The sequence below is a fragment of the Pimephales promelas genome, chromosome 3 (assembly GCF_988280905.1).
Source record: "Pimephales promelas chromosome 3, fPimPro1.hap1.1, whole genome shotgun sequence".
NCBI lineage: Eukaryota > Metazoa > Chordata > Actinopteri > Cypriniformes > Leuciscidae > Pimephales > Pimephales promelas.
The window spans coordinates 15,596,240-15,620,840 of NC_142771.1; the positions used below are offsets into that span (position 1 = coordinate 15,596,240).

The 24,601-nt window shown below is 37.0% G+C and overlaps 3 protein-coding genes across 10 annotated transcripts; all 3 read right to left on the reverse strand.

Moving 5' to 3' along the window:
• Window positions 1-408: 408 nt before the first annotated feature.
• hmgxb4a (HMG box domain containing 4a) lies at window positions 409-10,705 on the reverse strand. 8 transcript variants are annotated; one of them, XM_089128333.1, is made up of 14 exons: window positions 10,602-10,705; window positions 10,319-10,524; window positions 9,103-9,183; window positions 8,912-9,021; window positions 7,249-7,327; window positions 5,785-6,417; window positions 4,709-4,921; window positions 4,188-4,366; window positions 4,029-4,110; window positions 3,879-3,943; window positions 3,123-3,225; window positions 2,845-3,020; window positions 2,299-2,421; window positions 409-2,155 (listed from the first exon to the last, which is right to left on the reverse strand). In XM_089128333.1, the coding sequence occupies exons 3-14, from the start codon at window positions 9,143-9,145 to the stop codon at window positions 2,111-2,113; spliced, it is 1,851 nt and encodes a 616-aa protein (XP_088984459.1). In that variant the 5' UTR covers window positions 9,146-9,183; window positions 10,319-10,524; window positions 10,602-10,705; the 3' UTR covers window positions 409-2,110. The 8 variants fall into 8 exon arrangements, with proteins under 8 accessions (XP_088984459.1, XP_088984457.1, XP_088984455.1 ...); XM_089128331.1 differs by having other exon boundaries at window positions 8,882-9,021; window positions 10,323-10,524; window positions 10,602-10,703; XM_089128329.1 differs by having other exon boundaries at window positions 8,882-9,021; window positions 10,602-10,703.
• A 167-nt stretch (window positions 10,706-10,872) lies between these two features.
• ankrd54 (ankyrin repeat domain 54) lies at window positions 10,873-16,442 on the reverse strand. The gene is made up of 8 exons (XM_039685510.2): window positions 15,820-16,442; window positions 14,854-14,901; window positions 14,661-14,759; window positions 13,014-13,085; window positions 12,846-12,893; window positions 12,605-12,729; window positions 11,425-11,532; window positions 10,873-11,278 (listed from the first exon to the last, which is right to left on the reverse strand). The coding sequence occupies exons 1-8, from the start codon at window positions 16,184-16,186 to the stop codon at window positions 11,204-11,206; spliced, it is 942 nt and encodes a 313-aa protein (XP_039541444.1). The 5' UTR covers window positions 16,187-16,442; the 3' UTR covers window positions 10,873-11,203.
• A 909-nt stretch (window positions 16,443-17,351) lies between these two features.
• On the reverse strand, window positions 17,352-24,580 carry foxred2 (FAD dependent oxidoreductase domain containing 2). The gene is made up of 10 exons (XM_039685511.2): window positions 24,413-24,580; window positions 23,782-24,001; window positions 22,987-23,292; window positions 22,628-22,879; window positions 20,173-20,505; window positions 19,932-20,098; window positions 19,339-19,504; window positions 18,587-18,813; window positions 18,258-18,428; window positions 17,352-17,653 (listed from the first exon to the last, which is right to left on the reverse strand). The coding sequence occupies exons 2-10, from the start codon at window positions 23,994-23,996 to the stop codon at window positions 17,445-17,447; spliced, it is 2,046 nt and encodes a 681-aa protein (XP_039541445.2). The 5' UTR covers window positions 23,997-24,001; window positions 24,413-24,580; the 3' UTR covers window positions 17,352-17,444.
• Between the last annotated feature and the right edge of the window lie 21 nt (window positions 24,581-24,601).

Below are 24,601 nucleotides of genomic sequence, written 5' to 3' on the forward strand. Positions count from 1 at the left end.
AAATAAAAAGATTTTTAAATACAGGTTTGTGGCTCTTAATTTATTTGTATTAATTAACCAACTGGTAAATTTATGTCCTGTTCTTTTTTTTTTAAATAAATATAGGATTTGTATTACATCCATATTCATTATAGTTTAATCGAGAATCAAATCAGGAATCGAAATCGAAAATCGAATCGAGAATCGAATCGAACTGAGAGCTTGCGAACCGAAATCGAATCGAATTGAACATGTGAATCGATACCCAGCCCTACATGTTTGTAACAACATGGTGATTAAATAATGACAGAATTTTCATTTTTCAAACTATCCCTTTTATGGAAAAGAGTTTAAAGGAAAAAGTACAAGAATGTACTTACTCTTAAGTTTTTACAGTATTTTAGATCAAATAAATCAGCCTAGGTGACATTAAGAGAAAAAAAAAAACTTTAATGTTTCCAAACTTTCGACTGGCACAGTACATCCAAATATTTTTTGGAGGCCAACGTATGACACACATCAGGAAAAGTCATTTATAAAAATATTTTATAACAACAAACCCACTGTTTTAGATTAGTTTTAGATTTAATGGAAATAAGTCAATGCAAAATGCACATATATCAATGCAAATATATTTTACTTATTTTTCCATCTTCTAAAACTATCAACAATCACTTTAAAGGTGAACTAAACCGTTGATGCATCAAGTAATTATTTTATGGCAACTGATACCCATCAAGCAACACTTCAGTTGATGCTACTGTAAAATATTCACAGGCTTATTTGATTAAGTTGTTCAGCAACCGAAAGTGAGCTATAATTGGCAGGTTAGCAAGATGTGATAAGTTTTCATCTGATCATGCGATTTCAAAATGAAGGCTACCATGCTGTGGGGCCCACTGATATGACTGGGGTCTTCATGTCATATAAGTGTACATTATTATAAAAAAAAAATAGTGAAATGAGCTATGGTTTCTTAAGGTATAAAACAATTCTAAAAGAAAAAAAAAGACTTAGTCCACCTTTAAAATGATTTTATGCATGCTTGTCCTGTAAACGTGCCAAACCTTGAAAACTACAGGTGTTGGACAATGAAACTGAAACACTGGCCAATATAGTGTTGGAGGTTGCATGTCTGTCTGTATATGCGAGGCCTGATGACCAATCTTCACTGATTCCACATTCCATCAGTAAAAGCAGAGTGAGGATTGAATTAGCAGAGCAATAGCACAGCTGTACATAAAATATTGCAACCTACTGTGCCTGATGGACGCATCACTGACAAGGACTGACGAAACATTCTGGAGGATGAAGGGGGTGCCGTGTATCAGCATAATAATGCACCTACAAACACAGCAAGACTGGTGACAGAATGGTTTGATGAACATAAAAGTGAGGTTGAAAATCTCCAATGGCCTGCACAGTCTTCAGATCTAAATATTTAGAGTCACTTTGGGGAATTTTGGAGGAGAAAGTCAGAAAACGTTTTCATCCAGCAACATCACATTGAGACCTGGCCACTGTCTGGAAGAGGAATGCCTCAAAATCCCTCTGGCCACTGTGAAGGACTAGCGTCTGTCATTCCTAAGATTAACTGATGCTGTATTAGCTGCAAAAGGAGGCCCTACACCACAATAATAATTCACTTTCATTGTCCAACCCCAGTATATTATTACAACATTCACAATACAAAAATACAATATGTAAGACATGAAATGATGATAGCACAGTTAAACTGCAGTTGATATAAATTAAGTCAATGTTAAATTAGAAAAACAACAACATTGGGCCATAAAACTAAACTGCACATATTTGTATAAAACATAAAAAGCATGTGAATTTGATCACATATACTCACAAACACATCTTTAAACAGACCTTGACATTTTGAGACGCCAACACAAACACAAAAGGGAAACTTCAAAAGTGCCCTCTAAAAAAGGATTTTTTTTTTCTAACAACAGTAAAAAAATGACTGACATTTTTCTAAAAATTGTATTTAAAATGTTTGAGATTAAGAATGTCCATTGATCAGAAAAAGTAAAAAAAAAAACAACTCTGGTCCTCCATTTGTTGCTTCTAGGAATATGTCCAAATGTAACCCAGTCTCTTTAAGTGCTTTTTAAGAGATTCATAGTCCAGGCATTATGTAAGCAATGTTGTCCAAAGTGTTTGACTGCAAAAAAAATTAAGAGTTGAAATCATAAACTGTGCATTTGATTCGCAAATGAGAATCTTTTGTAAACATTTTGTAGAAAACAAGTGAATTGTTGAGGAGCCCATAATAAAAAAACTGGAATGTGTGAAAGTGTGTCTCACCAGGACGTTGCGTGGACAGCCGTTGAGCTGAGGAACTTGTGCCGTCAGGCAGGTTAATGGACCAAGAGCACATAAAATAGAGTCTAACAGAACCGAAAGACTGCCAGACACCGCCACCATCCCCTGCAGGACGAACAGAGACTTTTATGAAGATGATCGACACTGATGAGACAAAACATTATGAACACCTCCCTAATATGAATGTTGTCCTCCTTGTGTTGCCAAAACAGAACCGGCCCACAGAGAAATGGACTGTACAAGACCCCTGTGAGTGTGTGTGCCTCATGACAGAGACTCAGGCACTGAAATTTTCGTTCTTATTCGGCCTGGTTTTTACTGGTTACGTCGGAACGGTTCCCTATTGGCACCGCGTTTCGGCACCAAACCCTATCCATAATGCATCCGTCTGTGTATTCAGCACCTTCGTCCATATTTTCAAAAAGTTTCTGCCGGTGAAATCAAACGCACTGACAGTGATCTGTGATAGGTCTGTTAGCGATTTAGGTGAAAAGGAAGGATTAAAAGAAACATTTTTGTGACACAAACCTCCGTTTCCTGAAGTCGGTGTCCAATCAGAGACAGCGACTCGCCCAAAAGCTGCAGGTGAGCTGCTGCATCTATGGGGTCCACATCAGGCACCCGCACCGGAGACAACGACATACCCAGAGACGAGCGGCCCTGAGGGGCCAATCCTGCTCCTAAACTGACACCTTTACTGGAGCCTGAGACAAGCAGATACACAGAAAGGGCTCAAGAAATATGTTGATACATGCGGAAAAATGAAATGTGTAAGACAGTTAACTGAGAAAAAGATTTGGTCTCACCTTTACTTTTATTGTCTGAGGTTGTTAAGGTTTTCCGCTTGACCGTCATAGCTTCAGCTTTATTCTGCTTGTGCTGGAGATATTGAGCTTTCTGTCTCCAAACCTTCAGTGTTAGAAAGAGGACATAAAGAGAGGTTTTTTTTGACTGAAATTACAAAACGCTGCCGTTAAGTATTTAAAGCCAACATAAAACAACCCATTTTACTCACAACCCATTTGTTACTTTCAATTTTGTTATTGTTAACTAAAACTATTAAAAATAGTTTTCGGTAATTGAAAAAACGATGAAATAAAATATAAATATTAGGTGAAAAATATTGCCTGTTTTGCTAAATGTTTTGAAATGCTGCCTGGACAAAGTAAGTTTAAGCTGATGTACTAAAATATATTAAAATAAAATAAAATAAGTTTAATGATAAAATAATTTAAAGCTAAATGTTAATAATAAAAAAAATAAGAAAAGCACATACAATTACTAAAACTATAGCATATAAATAGCATATAAATAATACTAAAATTACTCTGGCCTCTTTATGAGCATTAACCAGCATTACATATATATAAAAAAAAACATTATAATTTTTCCATTACAATAGCCTAAACCAATGACTAAATGACCATTAGTTAACATTAACCAGTGGAAAAGGAGTTACATTTTGATAAAAGATTCTAAAGACACAATAATACACACAATGCATGAAAATAGGTCACTTTTTTAATTTGAAATCTATAAAAGTAAAGGTAAAAGGTGCTGACCAGTTTGTCTTTCTCAGGAAGCTGTTTCCAAACCTCTGCGAGTTTCTTACTCAGCTCCCCGAAGACTGAGGCGGAAAAAGAACAAATTCAACCAATCACGAAACAGCACAGATGATTGACAGATCAGGTGCAGAAAACAACAGCACTCACCTAATCCAGGCTGCTCTGCGTTGATATTGACCCTGTACTCTTTACAGAACACCTGATAGGCCGTCATGTTCTTCTTCTTCGGCTGACACGATGAATGACAGAACATTAAAATTACTGGAAAAATCAAACCTCAAGGTGTGAGAAAGAGTTTTAATTTACCTTGTCCTTGTCATGCTTTTCTTTCTCCTTTTCGTCCTTCTTCTTCTTCTTCTCACCCATTAGTTCAATGCTTTGATGGTGATGGGATGAGGTGGGTGGAGCCATGGCGTACACGCCACCGGCAGAGCTGTGATTGGATGAGCTGTGCGTATGGGAGTGGCTTCTAGACTGATCAACTGATTAACAGAGAGAGACAAGTTTAAATTCAGAGTAAAATCAGATTCAGTGTAACCCAGAGTACACTGAATGTTCATTTGAAAGCAGACCGAGACCCATCTTTTCAGGCCTCGGCCCACTTGTTTGGTGCATACCAGGGTTCAGATGGCAGTGTTCACACTTATTCAAATGAATCAAACATGTCAAGTGTGAACACGACATTTCAGAAAACTCGTAATACAAAAAATGGTTGCAGTTCCTAATGTAATCAATCATTGGTCTACTCAATCAACTATATATTAATTCAATGTTTTACCCAATTCACCTGGGGTGTCTTGCCTTAAAGAAAGTAAAATGTGTCTCACCTGGACAGCTTTTCTTCCCTCCACTTCCTTTGCTGTGTTTCTTCTCCCTGGATCCTTTCTCTCTGTCTCGCTCTCTATCCTTTTTCTTTTTGCTCTTCTTGCTCTTTTTCTTCTTTTTTGAAAGATGTGTGTACGAGTCATCAATCACCAGCTCGCCGGCCTCTAGTTCTCCTCCTGAAGATGAGCTGTCTCCACCCATGCCTCCGTAATGACCTGATGAATACAAACAGAAAAATGATTGCTTAGTGTCGGTGAGTGTTTCATTTCTTTGTTCTTTAGAGATTTTGAACAATTGGATGTTGTCATTATATAGACACCATAAGTAAAGATTGACCAGTATTGACTTTTTATGACTGATACCGACACAGATTGTGTTTCAATATTTGTTTAGGTTTTTTTTTTTTTTTGATGCTATAATAAATATATAACCAGAATAATTTTTTTTTAATATACAATAATAAAATCTATGACTTTTTTTATTTTCTTTAAATAAAAATAACTACTTTTGCATTTATTTGATCAATCATACAGTAAAAAAAACACTAATATTGTGAAATGTTATTACAATTTAAAATATCGGTTGACTATTTGAATATATTTTAAAATATAATTTACTCCTATGATCAAAGCTGAGTTTTCAGCATCATTACTCCAATCTTCAGTGTCACATGATCTTTCACAAATCATTCTGATGTGATGATTTTGTGCTCAATAAACATCGATTATTATTATTATTATCAATGTTAAAAACAGTGATCTTTTTTTTTTCAGGATTCTTTGATTAATAGAAAGTTCAAAATATGTTTTACTGTCACTTGATCAATTTAATGCAATCTTGCCGAATATAAGAATGTTTCTTTTTCCAAAAACAAACCTTACTGACCCACAACTTTTAATCACTAGTGTATATCTTTGTTTTGTCTACACATTTCTCACTTAAAATAAATGGTTATTATTCAAATATTATTATTATATTAATAAATACAATTTTATTTAATGAAACAACACATTGATGGTTTTCTTTAAAGATCCCCCAATTACATCAGTAGACCCGAAAAGTGTAATTCCCCACTCACCCACGACCTCCACCTCTTTCCCCACAACAGGCAGCGGCTCTCGGCTGTGCTGCTTTTTCTTGGGAGGCTTCGGCATCATTTTGTCTTTGTCTTTCTCCTTCTTCATCCCTCCTTTCTTCGAGCTGGAGGACGAATGATGGCCTACCACACCCGAAGAGGAAGAAGAATGGACCGGGAAGGAGAATCCCTCGTTCGTCCCGACACCTTCGTTCTTCTCTTTTGAAGAAAGGATGAGCTTCATCTTCAGTCCTTCAGCATCACAGAGCGTCAGCGGCTCTCCTTTTCCAGCTCCTCCGTGGAACAGCAGTGACTTTGAGGAGGACGAATGCTTTTTAGACGAGGACGAGCCGGGCGGACGCGAGTGCGAGAAGGAATGGCTGCTTTTAGAGCCGCTGTCCTGTTTGCGGTCTTTGGAGGAGTGCGAGGAGGCGTGGGGAGGGTAGGAGGGTTTTTTGTAGAAGTGCGGGGTGGGGTCGGTGCCCGTGGCCAGCGGGGAGGTAATGGCCTCCAGGAGGCCCATGGCTGTGTCTGTGGAGTGGGACGGGTGAGAGGAGGATGAGGAGGAGAGGGAGAGCGAGTGATCTGAAGACTTGCGCTTCTTCTTGTGGGGCGGCTGACCAGAGCTGTGATGGTCTGTGGGGAGAGTTTAGAAACTATTTTAAAGCTGCATTATATTCTGTTTTTGCACAATGATAAATTGAATAAATTGAAGTAATTAACACCAAAATCATCCGGAATAACAGCGCAAGAGTGACTGGCAACAAAATTATTGGAATTTGTGTTTTTGCTTGGTTGGTAATGTATTTGCGGTCCATGTGTTTCTACTCACGAGAGACACCTCAGTACACAAGTATTCATCAAGTAGGTAAAAGTATTCATCAAGTATTCATACGGAAACAGAAATCTGCACCTATGGCAGTGATAATAGTAAATGTGTTCATTTTATAAAATGATTACAATTGTATACATAGTTATTAAATATAATAATAATAATTATTAATATTTTTTGATGTAATTTAAAAATGATTTAACAACAAACATTTACGTAATATTAGATTATTCATATATTTTAACGTATAAAAAGCAGCTAAATATAAAACATAATAATATAGAAACAAAAATATAAAATTTGAACATAATATAAGAATAAAAAAGGAATAAAATGAACTATTTCACGCAATTTTGTGTTGGCTGTTTATTTTTTTTGTGCTTAGAAAACAAATATGCTAACGTAAGACTACTGGAATCAATGAACAACATTCAACTTTGCGCACTATTTGCATAGTACACATGACAAGCCATTAACTGAGTAGCAGCCCATGAAGAATGTTTTAATAATGTTTCTGTAGCTTTAGAGGCTTGGTTATTATTTACAACACTAGCAAGAAGCTCTGGAGCACTTTTAATTTTGGACATGTTGGAACAGAGCAAATGCTGCCTATAAAACAAGACAAAACTCCTCACCTCTGTGATAGTAGTCATCACTCAAGTGCTTCTTTTTTTTCTTGTGAGAATCTCCTCCTAATAGGAAAAGGTCAGAATCCTAAAAGACAACAGTGCATGTTGAAACAGGCATGATATGTACCACAAAGATAATATTAGTGAGGAAACAATCCACATATGGTTACTGATCTAATACTACAGCTACAATGGGAATGCTCTGAGTAGGGATGCTCTGATCAGGGTTTTACAGATTATATAATTACTGATAATTGTTATAAAAATCGGCATGTGGATTCCCAATTACTGAAAGGTACACTATGTAACTTTTGTGGCAATAGTGAAAGGCAAAACTGCATACATTTTGCTGAAGAACATTGTTGTGGTTCGGCTCTGCGTGATTGTGAGGATGAATATGATCCTTCACAATAGACAATGCTTTACAATGAACTCTGTTAGAAAAATATATATAGCAATTTATCTGTTGATGAAAATACCTTATTCTCACGATGAGTAATAAAAACACCATCTTCACATTTACATTTCAAATCCCTCAGTTCTCTGCATCTCAGAAAAGCAACGTCAATGTTGATTCTTGTTTTATTACGAGCTCTGTAGAGTTCACTTTTTGCTAGCTGACTTTCCTCTCTTCAGAGTTTTATTTTTAAACGGGTGATTCAGTGATTAAACGGGTGATTTTTAAAAAAGTTGGTGATTTAGCTGCTCCATGTTCACCATTCTCGCTCGCTGTGCCAACAAACCTTTCCACTCACACACCATACACGCGTCAAAGTAACCGGAGAAACTTCCAGCGAAAAACCATCCAGCCTGGTCTAAAATATAAACTTATGATAGACTTACCACAGTGAATCAGGGTAAGACAAAACATGTTTTGGGATAAGGATTGATGATGTATTGACTAATTTTTTAAATGTTGTTAATTTTGAACAAAAAAGTTACATAGTGTAACTTTAATGAATTAAAAAATATACCAAAAAAAAGACATTTTTAAGAGGCTTAATAAAAACCAAGTAGGCTTACACAAAATATTATCTATATTAAAATAAATAACATTACGCAACTGACACTTTCAAGCCCCAGAAAGGTAGTAAACTAACTCTTTAACAAGGAAATCAGATGCTACTCTTATAGGAGTGTTTTAATAAAGATCTGTGAATTGTATCCCACTTTGTAACCAACATTATTATTATTTTACGTACACTTGAGGAAGACCGAGGGCAGCACATAGATTTTTCCTCTTTTCTCAACACTTTTAATACAATCACGCAGGTGATGACAGGAAGTGACGCTGAGGGCAGAAATGGAAAATCGAAGGCTTTTTGTCAGTTTATTCGATCAGACAAGTTGCAAGTCATAGGAAGTGAGTATCAGCCGAGTGATCACAGCATCCCTAAGCAAGAGTCAATGACAAGTGCCCTGAGAGGGAAAAACACAGGTCCAAATCCTTCTCAGACCAGATGTCATATCTACCTAGGTAACATCTCATCAAGTTGCGTGTTTTATTAAAATCATTAGTACCTACAAACAGGCAACACAGTTACGGAACATGTTTACTGGTAAAATCAATGGACTCGTCAACCTCTTGTTAACATGATGCAACTTGATGTTGGATGTTACAGTAACTCCCTGCTGTTACCTTGTGGTGTTTCTTGGAGGTTTTGAGCACCTGCGCTGCGATTTCTTCTTCCTCTCTCAACAGATCTTTATACGAGCGCCTCTTCTCTCTTTGGCTGCGACCAGCAACAAGACCAACCTCTCCTTCCATCCCTGAAATATCTACAAGAAAGGCAGTTTCACAGTAGGTTTTCAATGGACAAGTTTGAGTGAATTAACATGCTTTTGTCTGACAATCATTACCCATCATTCCTTTCTTCTTTATCTCCTCAAAGGCCATAGTCATTCTTGGTTCTTCAGGTGGGACTGGTCAGTCATGTGGCTCTAATGCACAAAAACAGATTAAAATCATCAAGCTCAGTCCAAAAAAACACTCTTGACCAGAACAAAGTGTTATCTTCAAAGACCTTTCCAGCTTAGGTAACTAATAACTCTGTTTCCATTAAACTTGCGCTTTGGTATGTACTAGTTATCTGCACTACTTGGAAGCAGCCTAAATGTCAAACTGAAGAATTGTTTTGCATGAAATTTGATTATAAATATAGTATTTTTCGGTTGGTCTTCAGGTGTATTCTAAATCTACCACTTTTAAGTCTTTTAGCAATAAAAGTGTATGCTTTACTACAATTTAAAGCACAAAATAAACATGAATGAACGTCAGAGTATCATGTCTCATGTAATCGCTCAATTAGTGTTTCAACCGCTGATAAAACAATGTCACGTAACGTTACATTTACCTCAGAAAAGCCATTCAGTATCCATGAACTGTAATTCAATCAATATCAATACAAACCCCATCCCTAATTCTCACTCCACTCCAAAACTCAAAAGTTGTCAGCCCTGATTGTTAACACTTTATTTGATATGTCCTTGTTACACAAGTTACATGCATTTACTATAATAAAAGCTAGAATTTCATAATGTAAATAACCCAAAACCAAACCCTACCCTAACCCTAAGAACATATTGCTCAGTAATTAAATCATGTACAATTACACTGTAACAGGGACAGCATAAAAATAAAGTGTAAACAAGATCATTTGATTATGGACTAAAAGCCACAGAAGTTTGCAATTACTACACAAAAAAAAGGGGAATTCTATGATATGATGCTTAACATATTAAAGATGTAAAACCAAATAAATGTAAGGAAGTAATCACTGGAAAAACTATGAAAACAAAACAAAACTCATTCTTCTGATTACGATAAAGGGTTTCTTCAAATACAATGTTGCATGCCAGAAGTGTTAAAAAACTCTGAAGATGAGCTACTGAAAGCACACACACTCATTAGTGACAGATCAGGCTCAGCAACACACATCAGCTTTCCTCCAGCCGCAACTTTAGTCAAGCTTCCAGTGGCATTCGCCGGAGTCCCAAAAACACGAACGAGAAGATCTGCCTCCTTCAACACTCATTATTGAACATTTCCCGCCTACTTTTGAAGAAATGTACTCACACACCCCCTTCCCCTCGCTTCATCAGGATCCAGCGCTTCCCTGTTTCAGCTCAAGTGTATTCGGGCAGCTGCGGACGTGTCGCGCGTCTCTGACGGATCGCCTAGCGCGCGCAGACCCGCGGCTGCGGTGCACATAGGCCGGTATCGGGTTACAACTCGATTAACGGAACGTTCTCACCATGCAATTTTATGGGGTTTTTTCAGTACTGCAAAAATGGCACGGAATGCATGTAAGTTACATGCAGAAATCAGCGGTTTTGTGCAAAAATCAGTGAAATATTACCTCGGGTTGGTTGTGGGTTTAGTTGGCGCTCGACGCCATCTTTGATGGGAGTCAACAACAAAGCAGCCAAAGATGAGGAGGAGGGACTTTGAGACCAGAGAGTGTATCACAACAATGAAAGCCCTCTTTTTTTTTTACAAACCAAAAAACTGACAATAAAAGTATGAAATAACGATAATTACTATATAAAAGCGATATGCAAATTCACAGCTTATACTTTAGTTTTAATATTGTAAGATCATTGCATCAAAGACAGAGTCCACAAACACTCTTAACATTATGCAATTTATTTGGCTGTCTTTCAAATAGATATACAGTAAACAGTGACATAATAGGCTACCATAAAGGCATAACAGAAAAGGAATTGTTCCAGGAACAAACATAAAAAGGCAATTCATTGTGTTCTCAGTTAAAATTAAATTTAAATAACCGGAAATACACAGTTGTGTTATACATTTAGGCAGTCAAAACTGAATTTAAATAACCGGAATTACAGTTGTGTAATACATGTAGGCATGTCATCATATATAAATAGTTTCTCCTATTTTCTAAACAAAAGCCACAGTTGTCCCATCCTCTCACGTCTTTTCTTCCATCCATCTCTACCTGTCTCCTATATTCTGCATCTGAATACTGAGAGACGTGAAGCTGGCCAGTAGGTCCGTCACCTCGTCCACCTGTGGATCACATGAAAGAATTACAACGTCCCAAAGATACAATGATATCAAAGACAGAGAACGGTACTTAAAAGGATTCAGCAGATGCACAAAATATATCAGCACCTTATTCTGAGTACATGCGCTTAGATGTGTGTGAGCTGTACCTGCTGTCTGGTGCGGGTGTTCTGCAGCTGGTTTGAGATGTGCTCTAGTTTCTCTCTCTCCTCACTCTGTCCCATTATATTCAGATATTCCCGCAGCATTTGAATGATCTACAGACATATTCAGAGATCATTGGTTCATCTTCCAATATAGCACATACAAGCATGTACAGTACAACAGGAGCCAAGTATAATTATATTATGTACATATTAGAAACCTTAGTCAGGCACATTAATATTAATTAACATTATTTTTTGCCATGTAGTCATTACAATTACACACAAGACTTCAATAAGAAGTCAAATAAATATATTTGTTAAATAAATATATGTGCTGCGCAGTGCCAGTCCTCCCTATAAGCAAATTATACAAGGTCTGTAGGGCCCCCAAACCACCAGGGGGCCCCTTGCTCTCAAAGTATTTAAGCATATCACTTTATAATGTAAAAATATTTTTTTATAACATACAAATGTGATTCAACTTTAGCGGAGTCAAGTGGAAATTTCTTTTTCTGATACTTTATAATTTATATTTAATTAGTAATTGTTTTGGACTTGGACATCATGCAGTGTGGCATATAAATTGTATGCGTCTTGTTGCAAGAAAAAAAGAAATAAAATGTGCCAAGAATGAAGCACGTAAGATTTTAAAATGTTACAAAAAAGCATATTTAACCTTGACAAACCAATAAATTCATAAAACAACAATGCTCAAATCCAGATCTCCAGGTTCAATATTAGATATCAATATTATATTTGTGTATCGTTGAACAAATCTTTTTTTGTCATTTGGTTCATTCAACAAACGAAATGAACGAATTGACTCGGAAAAATATTTGTTCATTTTGATGAACGAGTTCGAACAGGAGAGTCACGAATGCGCATCACAGAACAGAGCAAGGCGAGCATTTGAGCTTATAAAACTTAAACTTTGTTATTTTTTTTTTTAATGAGCGATCATTTCACTTGATAAGACCCTTATTCACTGTCTGAAATCGTTTGCACTGAAACGTCTTTTGGACCTTGAACCGTTTGGTTCCCATTGAAGTTCATTATATGGAGAAAAATCCTGGAATGTTTTCATCAAAACCTTCATTTCTTTTCGACTGAAGAAAGAAAGACATGGACATCTTGGATGACATGGGGGTGAGTAAATTATCAACAAAAGTTGTGTGTTAATGACCTGTGTGACCTCTCCTCTGAGGGTTTCTAGACTACGGGAGTCTCCCTCTTGTAAAATGTTGAGCTTTGAACGGGCAAGATGAAGAGGAGTCCGTCCAGCACGGTCCAGAGCATCAACACGGGCACCTAAGGGAACGTTCATAATGAACCTTTATTAGGAATTTGTTGAGAAATATCAGAAAGATGTCGGATGAATAAGATTTAGATCCATTTGTTTTTCCGTCATAGATGATCAATCGTACCTCCTCGCAGTAAGGTAGTGATGACAGGCACATGGTTGGTGCAGGCAGCTGTAAAAGGCAATTTAAGTCACAGTAAGCTTCTTTCTTACAGCTTTGAATATAGATTTAATTATACATGATTATGCAAATAAATATGTACCAAACAAATTTGCTAATGCACATTCTTACCCAGATGCAGTGGTGTGTTTCCGAGGCTGTCTCTCTGGTTTGGGTCAGCACCATAACTCAGCAACAACTGAACTACATTGTTAAAAGTGGAGATGGAAAGAGAAAATGGAAAATGTTTAAAGAGGACCTATTATGATCTTTTACAAAGTCTTAATTTGTGTTAGGGGTTCATTAGAATAGATTTTATTGCTTCCATGACCGGTTAACATCGGAGAGAAAAGCGAGGCAAGTCGATCTGGTACTGGTAATAGAAAAGCGCCATTAGACAGAGCGCTTAAAAAAATCATTTTACTCACCCAGTCAATTACTTTCCCAATTACCAGAACAAACACGAATGTTTTAATTTGTAACTGCTGTTCGAACGTTATCTTGGTAAATTTGTTTGCGATCAAATATTCATTACCCTCCATCATTAAGGTAGTAAGTACATTAGTAGTTTAAACTAATATCTGGTCATTTACGTCTCTGTGAGAATTGGTTGATATACCAAGGGAGGCTTGTTTCGAATATTAATGAAAGTCTTAAGATTAACGAAAGTTTCGAAAGACATGAGGCTGAGTAAATGATGACATGAATTAATTTTTTGGGTGAATTATCCCTTTAAAGGGTTAGTTCACCCCAAAATGAAAATTAAGTCATTAATTACTCACCCCCATGCTGTACCAACCCCGTAAGACCTTCGTTCATCTTCGGAACACAAATAAAGATATTTTTGATTGAATCTGAGAGCTAGATCAGTCCTAGATAGAATGCCTAAGGGACTGGCTCTTGACGGCCCAGAAAGTCATTAAAGAAAAGGTTTAAATATTCCATGTGCCTACAGCGGCTCAATTATAAGTTTATCAAGCGACGAGACTACTTTTTGTGCGAAAAAAACATAAATAACGACTTTATTCGACTATTCTATTTCTTCATTATGGGCGCATGCGCGAGAACTGAGACGAGGACGTTCTCCTTCGACTACTTTTTGTTACCGGCTGCTCACCGCTTAGGAGTATTACCGCCCCCTACTGTATAAAATGATGATCCATATATAAGGCGCTCCGGATTATAAGGAACACTGTCGTTTTTTTAGAAGATTAAAGGCTTATATGTGCACCTTATAGTGCGGAAAATACGCTAATTGAAAAGCGTATGTACAGCGCGCATCTTCCTCTGCTTGTAAACAGAAAGTTTTGCGCTTCCAGCTATAACAGCACATCATCTTATACGGTAGGGGGCGGTAAAACTCCTAAGCGGTGAGCAGCCGGTAACAAGAAGTAGTCGAAGGAGAACGTCCTCGTCTCAGTTCTCGCGCATGCGCCCATAAGGAAGTAATAGAATAGTCGAATAAAGTCATTATTTATGTTTTTTTTCGCACAAAAAGTCTCGTCGCTTGATAAACTTATAATTGAGCCGCTGTAGGCACATGGAATATTTAAACCTTTTCTTTAATGACTTTATGGGCCGTCAAGAGCCAGTCCCTTAGGCATTCTATCTAGGACTGATCCAGCTCTCAGATTCAATCAAAAATATCTTTATTTGTGTTCCGAAGATGAACGAAGGTCTTACGGGGTTGGTGCAGCATGGGGGTGAGTAATTAATGACTTAATTTTCATTTTTGGGTGAACTAACCCTTTAATATCAATCAGTTTTGTCTGATCTTACCAATACTCTCGTTGCCATTGCAGGAAGAGAAGTGTAAGGCCGTCCTGCCCTTGTCATCAGCAGCACAAGGATCAGTATCATCTTCCAGCAATCTACGAACTAGAAGGGAAAAAAAGGGAACAGACTTTAATCTTACTGTAGATCAAATCTTAGCATCAAGTGTGTCCACTACTGTCACGCTGATGACTCTCACCCGTGTCAATATCATTGGAGTTGGCAGCTTCTCTGAGCCTCTTCACAGCTTGAAGGAGAAAACGATACAGTATTGGTTAAGACAACTGAATATAATAATAAAAACAATCTGTTTTGACGATTAACATGTTCGCAAAAAAATCTCACAAATGAGGATTTTAAACACTTAATTATAATAGAGTTGATGTATTAGCTATGGAATTTTAAAAAAAAACATCACAGAAAATAAAACAGCTTGCTTATATATATATATATATACACATACACACACACACACACACACACACACACACACACATAGAGTACCATTTGGAAACATTACTATTTTGTTATTGCTATGTTTTTGAAAGAGGTCTCTTTTCTATTTTAAATAAATTCTGTTCTTTTTTTTTAAGTTTTTATTTATCAAAAAATCCTGAAAAAAGTAATCACATGTTTATATATATATATATTATATATAAAGTAGCTAAAACTGTTTATATTAAGTAGCTAAAACTGTTTCCAACATTAAGAAACAAATCGGCAATCTAAAAGATGATGTGCCACTGGAGTAAGGATTCTGAAAATTAAGCTTTGCATCACAGAATTAAATTATATTTTAAAGTATATTAAAATAGAAAACCATTATTTTAAATAGTAACAAATATTTCTTTTTTCGGCTTTTTTCCCCCTCTATTTTCAAATGCAGCCTTGATGAGCATTTCTGTTCCTTCCTGTTACCTATTTGTGTGGTACAAAATTGTCTAATAATTAACCAACATTTACATATAGGTTTTATATATATATATATATATATATATATATATATATATATATATATATATATGTATATATATATATATATATATATATATATATATATATATATATATATATATATATATATATATATATTCTTGGTGCTATATCTTTATTATTAGATAAGATATAACAATTGTAAAATGACATTTTGCATGCGTACACACACCATACAGGTCTTTTCCAATGGGCCCCATGTTCCTCCGGGCTCTTCCAAGGCGCTTCACTCTGCTCGATGTGATCTTGCCCGGTGAACTCCGTCCAGCCTGTAGCAGTTCACCGGGCTTCCATAACAGGTGTAGATACCGGAGCTCCGTGTCGGCGGACGGTCGGGTTCGGTTGAGTCTCAGTGCGCTCAGCGTGTCCAGACGAGAGATACTGAACCCGACCGCACCTGCAGCAGCCTCCATCGGCGTCTCACCCTCGCTTCTCTCGGGGTCTCTCACCGCAGGCCCGTTCGCTAGTGTGTACTCGCCCTCCGAACTGGACCGCTCGCCGTCCGAGGCAGCCGCAACAAGTGGGCTCGACACGTCCATATCAATAAGGCGTTTACTCGATTAATGTCAGCATGTAACTTACCAACAGAATGTAACTGTATCTGTTAAACAAATTTAACGCAACATTGTCACACATGCGCTATTCTTCAAGACTGCATTTCAAGTGATGTTTTTAAATAAAATAACATTTTGCGTTCGTTGCGATTTAATATTGTGATGTCGATTCGAATATGAATCGTTCCGTGTTCTAAAAAGCAGTGAACTGTGAGTCCAATTGAGCCAAAATGGCGCAGTTGCAATGTTTTGCGTTTGTTTTGAGTAAAACACGCCCGTATTGCTTAGTCTGGAGTCAACGTCACCTAGATAGCCAATCAGCATCGATGTTGTTAAGAAACCGGTCCATTGAGAACGTATGGTGGTAGCGGACATGGTAGCGTAATGGACTTGATTTCCATAAAAGGTGATCTCCCTAATTATTATGTTATAAAAACAAAGAATATTGTTTTGAATTCAATGGCCCAAAATACCTTAAAATAAAAAGTAATACATATTAAAATAATTAAATGTTTAACGTAAAATATTTAAACTGGAGCAAAATCAGGAATTTTTCATGCCTAGCTCTAATCTAACCGCATCCTACATTCACGAAACAATAGTAAGAAAAATTTGGGATTTTTTTTTATTACAGATTTACTAACATTAGATTTTATTATTATTATTTTATTATCATTCGGTTATTAATGTTTTAGATTTTGAAAACTACTTTTCTAATATTCCAGTCTTTTCAATAACAAAATGACTACAATAACGCTTTTCTAAACTTGTTTTATTTGCATGATACAATGCAATGTTTATTATATATTATATTATTTTTTTATTATATATTCTATAATTTAGTTGTAATACTAAGGTAAGCAGTAAGCACAAACACAGCTTTTTGAAATTATTTAGAGATGGGATGTTTTTATTGTAGTTATAAATATATACTTACATGCATGTCAACACATGAAAATTCTTGATATAACTTTAACAATAGTATAAAAATATAAGTTATACATTGTACTGCAACACCAAACCCAACACCATAAAACAATATACAAAGCTAAACTTTAGCTTATAATAACAAGGTAATACTCATTTCACTGTCATTTAACCGTATGTTTGATCATAGTCTGAGCGCAGTGGATGTGGGATGTTTTCTATAAAAATGCAAGTAGATTCCTTGAGAAGTGGGAGGTAGATGAACAGATGATTTTAAAAGTGGAACAGATTCAGTCTTTGGTACCATTAATGCCCCTCAAAGGTCAAAGTTCATAGTTGAAACAACTGTAGCAGCAGCATGTTTCAGGTTTTCAGGAACATGTCCCTGATGATCTGCCATGAGTCCTGCCTCACGGGCATGTTTCCATAGGTGGCTGTTTCCCACAATGCCCTGCTTTCTTAAGTAACCTTGGCGGCAAAAGAGGGGTAGGGTACGACTGGTGAGGGACAGAAGGAAACAGGATTCTGAGGGAAAAGGACACATAGAAGCACATAATAAATGATTAAGTCTTACAAGAACAGTTGCAAATGTTTTTTTTTCCAGGCATATACACTTCTATTAAAAAAATTGGGGGTCGGTACATTTTTTTATGTTCTGAAAGTGTCTTACGGTATACTCAGCATGCAAGCTGCATTTATTTGATCCAAAAATACAGTAAAAACTGTAAAATTGTGAAATATTATTGCAATTTAAAATTTATTTAATTTATTCCTGTGATGTACAGCTGAATTACTCCAGCCATTATTCCAGACGTCAATCACATGCTGAATAAAAACAATAATTTCTTTAAAAATAATAATAATAATTTACTGACCCCAAACATTTGAACAATGAGTTGCAATGTTCCTAAAACGTTAAAATGTCCAGTTTTCTTGTTGTAATTATAATATCATTTAAGGTTATGGTAATGTTCGTACAGAATTCTCTTAATCTTATTTTTACTAACAATATAACATTCTTTGAATAAGCAAATACAAACTTTTGCATTGTAAAACATCCAGAATGTGTACATTCAGTGAATTGTATTGGCACTCAAATGTCTGACATTTGCGTACAGTACATACTGACCAGCATAAAAGGCCCTGAGGTCAGTTTGGAGGCAGTGCTCAAGGAAGCGCCTGAGAGGTTGGCTGTGTGATACGGGCTGATCCCATTCAGTCAGGAAGTCCTCGACCATGTGATGAACGGCATCGGGTCGCGGTAGTGGCCAACCAACTGGACGCTGTCTCATATCTTTCTCTATAGAAACATAAAGCACACTTATTTTAATATTCCAGTACATGGATGTGGGACATCAACGGAAAGTCTAAAATATCTTCTCAAAAACACTACAATCTCATACAATTCCACATACAGTATGTGAGAGATCAACAAAACATGTTAGAGAAGCACTTCACCTGTAGGTAGAGTGTTATAGTAATACAGGACGGGATGGAGGAAGTTGGACCTCCAGGCTTTGGTCCATTCTGACTCAGCCCGACCGGGCCCTAGCGTATCAGTCCGGTTCAGTCCATACTGCATGACCAAGACCAGAAGACCATGATCTGAGAGAGGCCGACCAGATAGAGCGGACAGCTGGGGCAGAGCCTGCAGGGGAAACTCCTCCAGATATTCACAGTAAGACCTGTGGAATTCAGACATTAATCACGGTATTTCATTTGCTAAATAATTAAATCCCCTTCAATATGTCGTTAAAAACGAGTTTTGAGTCCCCTGCGCGTTTGGAAAGACTTAAACTGCTGTTTATTCAGGAAGACGCATTAAAGTGAAAGTAAATTTATGATGTTACAAAAGATTTATAATTTAAATAAATGCTGTTCTTTTGAATGTTCTGTTCATGAAATATTCATAAAAGAAAATGTATCATGGTTTTCAAAAAAAAAAAATACGAAGCAGCACAACTGGAGTTTTGATCAGCTTTGACATCACAGGAATAATTACATTTTAAAACATATTACCATTACAGTTATTTTAAATAGTAATACTATTTCACAATATTACTGATTTCACTGTATTTTTAATCAAATAAATACAGCCTTGTGGAGCAAAAGTTAAAATCTAAAATCCAAACCAATTCCAACATTTTGAACAGTAGGGTTCATTGAGTATTTCATCAGCTGAATGATTGACACCTTGAAACATCTCTTACCCTCGCAGTAAAATAATGTCCCCAAGAACCGCAAACATTTGGTACGGTCCAGAGGCTTCGTTCACCCTCTTAAGTATCCAAGACTGCAGCTGACTGATGGGTAATGTTGTAGCAGGCCAGGCAATGTTATGGTAACGTTGCTCCAGGATTTTATGAACAGCACGCACTGTAGTAGCAAAACACAGAAACTTTAATATGACCTACATTCTTATGACATAAAATAGGGCTGTAAAACGATTAATCGCATCCAAAATAAAAGTTTGTGTTTACATAATATATGTGTGGGTAGTGTGTATAATTATTTTGTATATATAAATACACACATATGCATGTATATATTTAAGAAAAATATGTTATTAATATATCAAATATTTATATTCATGTGTAATATTGATTTTGTATAATTATATATAAAGAATATACATGCAAATATTTATTAAATATATACATGCATGTGTGTATTTATATATACAAAATAATTATACACATAAATTATGTAAACACAAACTTATATTTTGGATGCGATTAATCGCGATTAATTGTTTCACAGCCCTAACGTGAAACGTCATGCTTAAGTGAGGTGTAATGCTTACCAGTGTAGCGAAACCCATGAACAAATCCCCCAGCAGACGATCGATAATCTCTGGAGTGGGCTGCCGTACCCAGGACAAACATGTTGGGCGTCCCTCTGCCTTCATACCAGGCTGTTACTCCTGGCAAGCGGCCTCGGGCACCGCTGCTTTGGGGCGGCCGCGCAGATCTGGATGAGTAATGAAAATACTTTGTCAATCTGAAAATAATTTACATTCAGAAACGTAATTGTTCAAATCTTACCCATCAAAAATAGAGAAGTTAAAACGGAAGCCCAGGCAGCGGATCACTCGGTCGTACGGCTGTCTGAGGGAGAAGTTATCAGTGTGGTAACCAGGCAGATTTTGACCGGTGACCTCTGAAATGTTCTTGCCATTCTGGTCATCAAGCAGTTCAGTAAGAGTTAAATACAGCGGCTCCTTTCCCACCACCGATGTTCGACTTCTTTTCTTTGCTGTTCTTCTTTTCCCACCATCTTTTCCTCTACGGACAATGGCGATATCCTCCAGTCTTCCCTCTACTAGACCATCTAGAGATTTCAACTGGTACGTGTCCAATAGCTCATTATTTACTGCCCTAAAAAACAGAAATGTTAAAGTCACCAAGAAATCTAAATGGACAATACTTGAATTCAGAACGTTGCAGTATTTTTTATAAATGATTTATCCATGCATGTCATCATTTTTTTTTTAATTCATGTGCACCCTGTAAACATCTCTTCATGATGCGTGTCTCAATAAAGTGCGAGACTAAGGCCCCGTCCACACTACTGCGTTTTTGTTTAAAAACGGACAATTAAAACGAATACGATCTCCGTCCACACCAGCGTTTTATCTGCATATTAGAATTGATCTCCGTCCACATTAAAACGACTGAAAACGTGGGTCACGTGACTATTCACCAACACTGGGCATGCGCGTGCCGGTGTAAACGGTGGCTGACGAATCAGGGAAGGATACGTTATGACTGATGACACCCAATCATAGAGCCTCCGCGTCATCGTTTCTAAAGTCCTCCATTTTTTCCCGTCAACACTAAAACGCCCTCCGGAGACTAAAAACCCAAAACGGAGCTGCAGCGTTTCTAAACTTCTCCGTTTTAGGTCTTGGTTTTTTCCGTTTTAGTGTGGACGGGAGGTGCAAACGTGGCAAAAGGTCTCCGTTTTTAAACGAAAACACAGCAGTGTGGACGGGGCCTAAGGGGCCATTTACATGACGCCATTTTTAACTGAAAACATTCCATGCGTTTTTGGCCGTTCATTTACACAGCGTTGGTGTTTTGAGGGCCTGAAAACGCAAACATTGGAAAATGGGTTTCAAAGTGCAAGTTCTTAAAAACGATAGCGTTACCGTTTTAATGTAAACTATAAAAACGTGAATTTGTGAAAACGTGACGTCATGTGTATTACGTGTTCAGTCTATAGGCGCATAGTGTTTCATTTGACATCGCCAACTACTGGCCTGGCAGCTTAAAGCGTTTCAGTTGTTTTATTTCACGGATCCTTGTGAACTGGGATTGTTTTGACAACGTTGTTTTCTGTACGTGAAAACAAAAGCAAAGGTAAAACTTCTCTGTGTTTAGTACATCGTTGACGTGTAAACACCCTAAATATCCTCACAACAAACTGCAAACTGGCATTCAGATCTGCCTTCATTTAGTTGGCAGCACCCAACTTCCTACAATCCGTTCAATTCCCAAAAGAAGGAAATCCAGTCCTACATTCTTTCTCATTCCAAAAGCTGTTTTACTTGAATATACTTCACAATATGGAAAAAAAAGCCTATCGCAACTTCCATTCTATGCTGACTCTTAACTTAACATATGTAAATTTCGACTTAACATTAGTCAAATTAACATTCGCCTATGCAAATTTCGACTTAACATTAGCCAAATGTCTTGGGCAAAAAAGGTCTATTGTCAATAGTATAGCGATGTATGAAGTAGGAATGTGAGAGATACTGCTGCTAGCTGATATTGGAAATCAGTTACAAAGGCTATGTTCAAATTACTGTCATGTCAATTTTACGTTTTAAAAATAAAACCTTATTTTGAAAAGTGTATATCTGGAGAAGAAAACAAAATCATTTAATTTCAACAGATTTTGCATTTGTATGCGTTCTCTATGTCACTCGCTATGGCAAGGTGAGAGAATATTTTGATTTAGAAGCAAGTCCTAATTGTCCTATGAACTCCCATTCATGAAGGGAAAAAAGTCAGAATTATAAGAAGGTCATGAAGAGGTAATTATGATACAGTGAATTTGATAAGTTTTTATTGGCTAAACATGAGCCAAGTATGGCATGTTCCAGGATTAACATCTTTTGTTGATCCTGGAACAACATTGTAATTAGGGTTGGCAGGTTTGTGGCCAATCAAAAAATAGCAACAATAGCCCATTATTATTTTTTCATTAGGGGATGAATTCTCCATGTGGTGGGGTGGGGGGATTAACCAACGGGGAAAAAAATAATAACAATAATCAACCCAGGGCAGCAACTCATAAGTAGCCCAATTTCACGGGATTTGGCAACACTGATTGTAATCATCCAATCAGTGCCCTCTGATTTTAGTGGAAGGGCCACGGATAGGTTCAGTGCTGTGATTAGTTGAGAACAAAAGGATGGAAATGTTAATCCTACCTGGATAAATCACTTAATCTAATGCATTTTGCAAAAAGTTGACAGAGCAGATTAAATACCTGAGGTCCCCAACGTAGTGTGTCTGCCATGCGAGACGTACTGGGCTGGGACTATACAAGTGAATCCGGCTCGCTCTTCCCAAGATGCTTTGGGCTGTCTCAAAGGCGGAGTTTCCTTTACCGAGGATTAACACAGCTTGTTCTTTAAACTCCTCGGGATCAGTGGGAATAGACTCATAACCCTCCACCAGGTCAGAGCCAAGAAAATCCACCTGCTGAGGAACCCAAAGGCCTGTAGACACCAACAGGACACTATAGAGACCAACAAAAATGAAATGACATAAAACATGTAATGGAGGCATATCAGAGAGCGCTAGAAAATATTATTAAATAAAAATAAATTCATGTAGATACTATACCTGCACTGGTAATTGACACCATTCTGATCGGACAGGATGTAGCCTCGGTTTCCATTAAATTCTGATGCTTTAATTTTCCCTATATCAGCTCCATATTTAACCTTCAGCCCCAGCTCCTTTTCAAACATTGAAAGGTAACGTGGGAAGTCGTCAGCATTGGGGTAAAGCTCCCGGCTTATTCGTTGAAACAGGAGGTCGGGCCTGTCACTCAACAGGGAGTTCCAATCATGACGCAAGTTGAATTCCTTGTTCCGCCTCCCAGTGTATATTTTATTAATGCTGATGAGCTTTCTGTGCCGAGGATATCTGAAAGGAATACAGTAAAACAAACAATGGTTCCTAAATGTTAAGACACTGAAAGCAAATGAATTATTTGAATTATGTTGCATGTTACAATAGACATAATTAAAACTTAGCATAAATGTATATGAAGAGTTCAGATGCAAAAGCCTCTAAGTGCCATTTGAAATTTTCTTCTAAAATGATAATTTTTATCAAGCTTGTATGTTTAAGTTCAGTAATTTCACTTAAATGGCAATGAAGATTACCTATTAATTGTCAGTCATTTAAGTGAAATTACTATACTTAAATATACAAGCTTGATAAAAATGGTCATTTTAGAAGAAAATTTCAAATGGCATTTAGAGGCTTTTGCATCTGAACTCTTCATATGTTTTACTCAATTATGTTCCCATTTTACTGCAGTATTTTGCAATAATTTAGTTTACATTCCTAATTGAAATTGCTGTAGCTCAGTTTAAGAAAAGATCCTTTGTCATTCAGATTTTCACATACATGTTGAAGAAGCTTCCAGGTCCTGTGTTTCTCTCTAGAATGATGTAATCTCTCTGGCTCCGAGACAGAAAGTAGCCCATCTGGAGCCCTGCAGGACCAGCTCCCAGCACACAGTACTCATGGCTCACGGTGTTGTTACGGCCATGGAGAGCAGAAACTGAAGTGGCCAGGGACAGGAGACACAGGAGCCTGGAGAGAAGCTGAATCACACTCATGAGGCCTTGTGATGGAAATAAAAACAGCAATTTATTAGAGCCAAGCGCTCTACCTGTAATTCAATGTTTACCTTTAAATCATTACTGATAGTTAATCATGCATTGGTTCTGTTTTATTAAACTAAAATTAACTGCAGATGGATACATGCCGAGAATTGGATACATGCCGAGAATAATAAGCTTTTAAACTAACTACATCATAGAAAGCATACAGAATAAATACATAACTATGGTAAACACAGTAATTGAAAATAGAAATACAAACTAAAGAATAATTGACATTATATAATACTTTTTATGTACATGTTTACTGATGGCTCCCCGTTCCAATGCTGGGGATGCGGCGGCAACATATAATACATGTAAGAGCGAAAAACACAGCATAATGTAAATACATTGGCATTAAATCAACGTACCGTCAAATACAGCTGCCCCTGTGATCCTTTAGTAACAGAAAGTATGGAAATATAAGGCAGGCATTTCGTAAACTACATCTTTGCGACTGCACAGATTTCATAACATCTTCCACGGACAGAGCCTGCTTTTGACGTCATGAAATGGATGGACGACGTCAAACCAATGAGAGACCAGAGGGGCGTGACTAA

Coding starts and splice junctions, on each gene's coding strand:
- ankrd54 (XM_039685510.2), bottom strand. CDS start 16,186: ATGGACGTGTCGAGCCCACTTGTTGCGGCTGCCTCGGACGGCGAGCGG. Junction 12,730..12,845: donor CACTACCTTACTGCGAGGAG/GTACGATTGATC, acceptor ACGTTCCCTTAG/GTGCCCGTGTTGATGCTCTG. Junction 11,279..11,424: donor ACACCCGCACCAGACAGCAG/GTACAGCTCACA, acceptor TGTGATCCACAG/GTGGACGAGGTGACGGACCT.
- foxred2 (XM_039685511.2), bottom strand. CDS start 23,996: ATGAGTGTGATTCAGCTTCTCTCCAGGCTCCTGTGTCTCCTGTCCCTG. Junction 22,880..22,986: donor GGTGTCAATTACCAGTGCAG/GTATAGTATCTA, acceptor TGGTCTCTATAG/TGTCCTGTTGGTGTCTACAG. Junction 18,429..18,586: donor CTATAACACTCTACCTACAG/GTGAAGTGCTTC, acceptor ATGTTTCTATAG/AGAAAGATATGAGACAGCGT.
- hmgxb4a (XM_039685504.2), bottom strand. CDS start 9,145: ATGACTATGGCCTTTGAGGAGATAAAGAAGAAAGGAATGATGG. Junction 7,328..8,881: donor CCTCCAAGAAACACCACAAG/GTAACAGCAGGG, acceptor GTTGTCTTTTAG/GATTCTGACCTTTTCCTATT. Junction 6,418..7,248: donor TGATGACTACTATCACAGAG/GTGAGGAGTTTT, acceptor CTCTCCCCACAG/ACCATCACAGCTCTGGTCAG.